This window comes from Aplysia californica, unplaced genomic scaffold (assembly GCF_000002075.1).
Source record: "Aplysia californica isolate F4 #8 unplaced genomic scaffold, AplCal3.0 scaffold00503, whole genome shotgun sequence".
In the NCBI taxonomy this organism is placed as follows: Eukaryota; Metazoa; Mollusca; class Gastropoda; order Aplysiida; family Aplysiidae; genus Aplysia; species Aplysia californica.
Window position 1 is genome coordinate 51,134 of NW_004797773.1, and position 6,761 is coordinate 57,894.

Here is a 6,761-nt window from a genome sequence, read left to right on the forward strand (position 1 = left end):
GATAGAGACGATAGACCTTTTACAGAAAAGAAGGTGCAAACCACACCAGACCACCTGCCAACCACCCACGAACAAAAAAAACCAAATAAACAAACAAACAAACAAACAAATGAACAAACGAAACATTAAAAATTAGGAATAATAGTAGGAAGGAAGGCCTAGGACTCACACAACGCAACAATCCATCTCACATGAGGAGAACAGCGGGAGACCAGGCATTAGACAGGGCCGGGACATGTCTGGAGAGACAAAAACTCTTGTCGGCCAATTAGAGGTAAGTGCGTGACGTCAAACGATCGGACTGATGACCACACTTGACGTCATCAGCGACCTCGACAATCGCAAAGTTTATGTATGGGGGCTCCGTTTGTTTACCTGGGCGAAGACAACAGAGTTATCCATCCGCTCCCCCTCCGTCTTCTTGTAAATTAATAATTCTTCTCAGCCGCGCTCTCGATTTTTTGTTTTCGTTGTTTTCTTTTGTTTTCACAGAACATTAATGAGTCTCATTTCGCTGACGTCTCAGGTGTGGCAGTTTGGGGCCTCGGCACGTTTTCAAAATGTGAGTCCTATTCCCCGAGTGTGGAGAGTTATTATCAAAATTTAGTATCCCTATTTCGACTTGTTTTTCTGTTGGGACACTCTCTCTCTCTCTCTCTCTCTCCCTCTCTGTCTCTCTCTCTCCCTCTCTGTCTCTCTCTCCCAGCACGAGTTGGACCGGATAGGCATGGTCGAAGCAACCTGCCCCCTAAATGGAATTGTATCGTTGTCGGCATAAAAACACATGCATTTGATTTAAACTTTGGAAGCAGGTTTACTTCGACCACGCCTGTCAGGACCAACACGGAACAGGATACAACAGCCCAGCAAGCAGATGTGGATTTTCAATGGAATAACATCCAAAAGTGGAATTCAAACTTACAGCTTTCACTACAGATCGCGACAGTGAGCTCTACTTCAGACACCGGTAGCAACCGATTATCCCAACATACTTGACCGTCTAGTTAATAAAAAGCATGTCGCCTAAACTGTATATGTATGCACATTAAAGAAAAAAAATATCAATTAAAAAAAACACATTATAATAATAATTCAGAAGTGCGGAAAGGAAAGAACGACAGACAGAAACAACAGAAGGAAAGAAAAGTAGTTGGACCAATCACTAAAATACGCGTACTACACACACACACACACACACACACAAGCAAATTAATGTCTTTGACCCGGAGCAATACCAGTAGGAGGCCGAAACAACGCTCGATTGATACGGAATAAGGAATGCAGAGGCACGTACACACGCTCAGCGTCCGGCGTGGCATGAGAGGATGTATTTCCATATCTTGGCGTCACTCTTCCTACTTGGCGTCACTCTTCCTACTATGATAATGAAACAATAGAGTTAACTCATTGAGGACGAGCGTGCTAGTTGTTCGACAACGCTTCAAGATGCTATGTTTTGGGGGGGACCGGGGGACTTAAACTCATTTAAACTGCACATTCGGGAAATTCGACAATACTTAAATACGCGCTGTTTTTGGGGGGACTTTAAAAAACTCATAGCATGAAAAGAGATTTTTTGGGGCTTCAGAAAACTCATTGAAAAGCGCTGTTTTGGAGGACTTTGAAACACGCATTCTGATTTTGACAACGTTTGAAGAACCACTGCTTTTGGGAGGATTTGAAGTGAAGTGCATGACTATGCAGATTTTAATGTTTCATAACTCCTTGTATCTATTTGATTTTTAACATCCTTGGCGGCCAAATTTAACGAGGTCAAATCCCTAACAATTAGCCCCCCTGGCATGCTTCGGAGTTTATTGTAATTATTTTACGCTTCCATGGGTTAGATTTTGAGTCCATTTAATTTAAAGAAGAAGAAGAAGAAGAAGAAGAAGAAGAAGAAGAAGAAGAAGAAGAAGAAGATTTCTATATAGTTACAAGAGAACGAGGCGAGATGGTAACCATAGATGTTTGATAGGGGAGAAAGAAGTGCATTCTACACCACGCAGACCATCCACCAGCCACCTAGATAGTTTCGTCTTTAAAAGTCCAGGAGGAAACCGGAAAGAAGCAGTTAAAAACTCGGCATCTGTGGTGTCGCGGTCACAGCCTTCGCCATTGCACGCACAAAACGACAGTTTAATATCAGAGAGGGGAAATTACTTTAAGCAGTACCACAGTCAGCCTGCTGGGATCCTGTATCCTGTTCAGCCTGAAGTGACAGGCAACAGGCAAAAATAATAATACAGGATACACCCATTCCCATCTGGGTGATGTGGGGAAAAATTCGTGCAAAGCGCCTTTCCCCAAGACACATACAACGTCAGACTTTTGATGGGTTTTGAACACACAACTTACTGCTGAGAGTCCAAAAGCCTAACGGCTGAACTACCGACCCACAAGGCCGAAGGAAGGAACCAGCCTTCGAAATTATCTTAATTTTAATGGTCTCACTCAAAGCACAGAGCAAAGCCAAAAACAATTAAAGGCTTTAAAATCTCTAGTTTCTGCTGACGCTGCAGAGGCCGCTGTCTATATTATGTGCAACAATAACTGACACACACGGCGCGCGGCGAGGTAACGAGAGAAGGGGGCCACACGATACAGTCTAAAAGCGCCGATACTATTACTCGTTCGTGACCCAAGAGGCTCATGAAGACAGGACCGGTGGTCTGCCAGTACAGGCGCACTACGCGCGATCGATGACCGCGTCTGGAATTTGTCTAGGCATCGCCGAGCCTTCAGAGTATTACGAGAAAGCAGAGAGCCTAATGGCAGTTGACTGCAACCCGAAACCGCCGATTCAGTTCCTTAAAAAAACAGCGTTTGAGCCATGTGTATGTGTACACGTCTCTTGTTCTATGTGGACACAATTTAGATTAGTAAAGTGGCGGGTTGTTTCGGCCGTGCTGGGAGGAATGGTTAGTTTCAGTTTTAGTAGAGGTTTTACAGCGCTCGCAACTGCATAAGGTCATTTGAGCGCCAGATTAGAGGTGTTACAAGAGAGTAACAAACATAAAAAAAGAAGAAGGGGAGATAAGGACGATCAACGTTTGATAGGAAAGAAGGAGCAAACCACGCCAGAACACCCGCCAACCATCCACTGGGCGGAATGGGAGACAATATTCTAGCAATATGTTTGTTTAAGTAAAGAGAAGTACACCGATACAATAATGGTCATTTAGTGCTGGGAACAGAAGCTGGACCAACCAGTGGCGCCCTCCAACAACCCGCCACCCCAACAGACAGGGATACTGAACCCGGTAAAAATAATTTTAAAAATTAATTAGGCGTGTTAAGTCTTTATACCCGCTGTTGAAAGAGACGTTTTATCGATATTATCAAAATTGTAAACCATCCCATAAAACAATAATAAATGAATAAATAAACAAATAAACAAATATGTTTTAATTTTAAACAATATTTTTAAAAATAATAATGCATTAACACCCCAAAGAAAACGGAAAAACCTGCACTGACCTTCTGTTGTGTAATCGAAATTGCGAACCATCGGACAAACCCGAGGTCCTCGAAACGGATACCTCTTCATGCCATATAATATTTAAGTGATCATTCCAAACAGAGCAGCGCGTACAATAAAAGCCAGTCGAGGCCACTTCGTGACCAAAGCATTAGGAATACGAGACATGCAAATGACGTAAAAGAGCGTTAAAACGTCTCAGACGGCGTCGGACTTACGTTCAGGAATTTTTCCGAGAGATTAGTCTTTTTCGCAAACGCAGACAAACCGGGATTCTCTCCGATTTAGAATGTGCATACCGGAGCGGGTACCTATCAGTCAAGAAGGTTACAGGCTACTTCATAGGCTACAAGTCAAACATGTAACGAGACATCATCTATGACCATGGTCGCTGAACGATTGAAAAAGCAGGCAAAATGGAACAAAAAGCTTTTGAAGTAGGATGCGAGTGGCAGCCCCCAATAATCACATTTTTTGTTGGATTTTTTTAAACGACAAAACGGTGTTGCAAACAGAAAATCAAAACTCGTAAATAATAGAAGAAAAGAAAAAAAAATACAGTCGAACCAGTCCATGTCAAACGATAAAAATCAGGAAAAACGATAAATCCCCAATGAGACTGCCAAGCTGATTAAAAATTTTTAAAGGGATGTCCATAAACATATGAAGGCAGAATAAGTTTTTTGACAAATCTGGCGCAACAGAAGGACCAGAAAAATCGGGATACACGCGATTGAAATCGGGATGCTTGGCATGTCTGGATAATGCCATTATAACATCGAAAAAAATGCAAAAGGAAAGATCGGAGAGTGATAGTTTTTACAGGCGTTTATCATTGCAAAGCGTATAGAAGACATATGACGGGTTTAGAAAAAAAGAAAAGGCCACTGACCTCAATCTTGTCTCCGGCGGTCACCAGCAAAGCAGCCATCAGCGCACCGGCAGATGCCCCGCCCACTTTATCCACGCGCGCCAGGAAGGGCCCGCCCCTCTGCACGAGACTGGAGACCACGCCCAGGTGGTACATCCCGAGGAAGCCGCAGCCACACAGGGACAAGTGTAGAGGGCCCGCCATGTTGGGGGAGGGTCGGAACTCGAAGTCCTCCGCGTCGGTGAGGACTTTGGTGTCTGCGAGATATGAGGACGGTCGCCGCTCTGCGTAGCTGGGAAAAGACTGGGACCTTGACAAGCCGCCGGCCGAGCCGTTGGTGGTGTTGTGCTGGTCAGCGGCGCACTGACCGTGACCCTGCTGAGACTCGTCCTCGAGGTCGGTGCGGCTGGCGCTGTGCGAAGACTTCTCGCGCTGCAGCAAGAACTGGCTGGAACCGTTGTTGGTGTTGCAGCCCACAGAATCCCTGAGGTTGGACGCCGACCCGTAGCCGCTGACGCCGCCGCTCACCGCTCCGCCCTTCGGGTTTGGCGTGGACGTCTCCGACCGCGAAGGTCTACGCGCAGGCGCAGAGTTTGAAGGCGCGCTTATCGCTTTGGCGACCGAGCGCTTGTTGGCGTGTGGAGATGGGGAACCGGCGGTGGCGCGCTCCGCTTTCAACGCGCGGTCGTCGGACTGAGTCCTGGACAAAGGCGTGTGGGGGGCAAGTCTTTGTGGCTGATGATTTTGGTGAGAATGAGAGTGGTTGGGGTCGGCGACGTTTTCTCGAGAGTCTTGCGCGTGGCGAGAACTTGTCACCGCGGGCTGGTAGAGTCGCTCGGAGCGCGGGTGGTGGGAGGACGAGTATTGGGATTGAGTAACAGGAGTCCTAAACGCCCTCAAGGAGGTCGGTGAAGGAGGCTCGTTGAGGGAGGAAGACCCGACTGTCGCTGAACGCCCACGCGAGTCGCCGCGGCGGTTTCCCGAGCGACCGTCTGGCGATGGCGAGCGGTTCCCGCGATGAGGTTGAAGAGGGACGGCCGGCGAATGCCACGGGGTGCTATCGTTCTCCTTATCCTTCTTCTTCTTTCGCCTAAACAGGAACCACAACCCACAAGCTTTGCTCTGTTTCTGTGCCCTGTCTTCTGAGAAGCGTCTTTTCGCCGCCTTGCCACTAGTCTCGTTCAGACCTGGCATAGAACGCGCAGATTGCAAGGGTGTCTGGGACGTTGCCCAGTCGCCGCCGCCGCCGCCACCGCTGAAGCTGCGCAGAGCCTGGCGGTCCGCGTGCTTCTGCTGTTGCTTCTGGCTCTTTTCCAGCTGCCGCGCGGCGGTGCGCCCTGTGGAGCGGGGCATGTGGGGCGGGACCTCTAGCCGGATCTCACCGGTGTTCCTCGATTCTTTTTCAGGCGGGCTGAACGAGTTCGGAGGCTGGCTGTGCCTATGATTGCTCTGATGATTGCTGTGGTGATTGTTTTGATTGCTGGCGTTACGACTGTGGTCGTGACTATGAGTATTATTGCTGTCCGATTTGCCTTTTCGCGAAAGGGGCGTCACTGCCGAACCATTCGAAACAACGGGGCTGGAGTGTTTGTTCACGACATTATTGCTACTGTGGTTGTTTTTGTTCACGGCGTTTTTCAGACGGTTAGGCGAGGACGACGAGTCTTTGCTCCAGCCCTGGCCGCTACTGCTGTGAGATAGACTGGAAGAGAGTCTTCTATCCTTTGCCGCTACGCTGTCCAAAGACGGCCTCTCATTCGCTTCCTGGCGGTGGTGCCGGTGGCGTCGGTTGTCGTGGGGAGAAGAACGAGTCCCGCCGAAACCTCTGCTGCCACTCCCAGCACTCTTAGAGGTCGGACTCACCGGCGGTCTGTCCCCGCTCCGCTCGGAGTTATGACGGGACCGACATCGGCCTTCGAAAGAATCGTTGGAAGCCCAGGCAGTTCTCGACAGGCCGGTGTAAGAGGAACACGTGAGGAACGTCTGATCAGACACAGTTTTGTCTAGCAGGCCACGGGGTTGCGTGTAGGAAGGGGGTCGGAGAAACCTGAAAGACGTGGAGGACTTTGGCGTAGAAGGTAGCGTCCGGTAGCAACGGTCGGCGGCGGCGGAGGAGTCGAGGTCCGGTCCGCTGGTGGTGGTGGTGGTCACCACGCTGTCAGCCGTGAAGGTGGTCTCGGACACTGCCCGATGCAGCGTCATCATTTCGAGCCCAGCCTCCTACTCTGTGAAAGGAGAAGGGCAAGGTTTGTCTGAGTAAGGAGAAACACATCTACACAACAACGGCCATTTAGCGCAGAGACAAAATAAAACAAATAGTATAACACAAGGAAAGAAAATAAGGTGACGGTCTACCAGAGGTGACCCCTCACACCCCCTCCCCCATTTTAAATAATTTAATTAATTAAT

The 6,761-nt window shown here is 48.5% G+C and overlaps 1 protein-coding gene across 1 annotated transcript in view; it reads right to left on the bottom strand.

Moving 5' to 3' along the window:
* LOC101857204 (probable serine/threonine-protein kinase DDB_G0272282) overlaps window positions 1-6,761 on the bottom strand; it is a 69,502-nt gene that overhangs the window by 34,803 nt on the left and 27,938 nt on the right. The window contains exon 2 of the mRNA XM_035971778.1: window positions 4,374-6,577. Within this exon, the coding sequence (XP_035827671.1) occupies window positions 4,374-6,557 (2,184 nt within the window). The 5' untranslated portion in view covers window positions 6,558-6,577. The remainder of the gene's footprint in view (window positions 1-4,373; window positions 6,578-6,761) is intronic.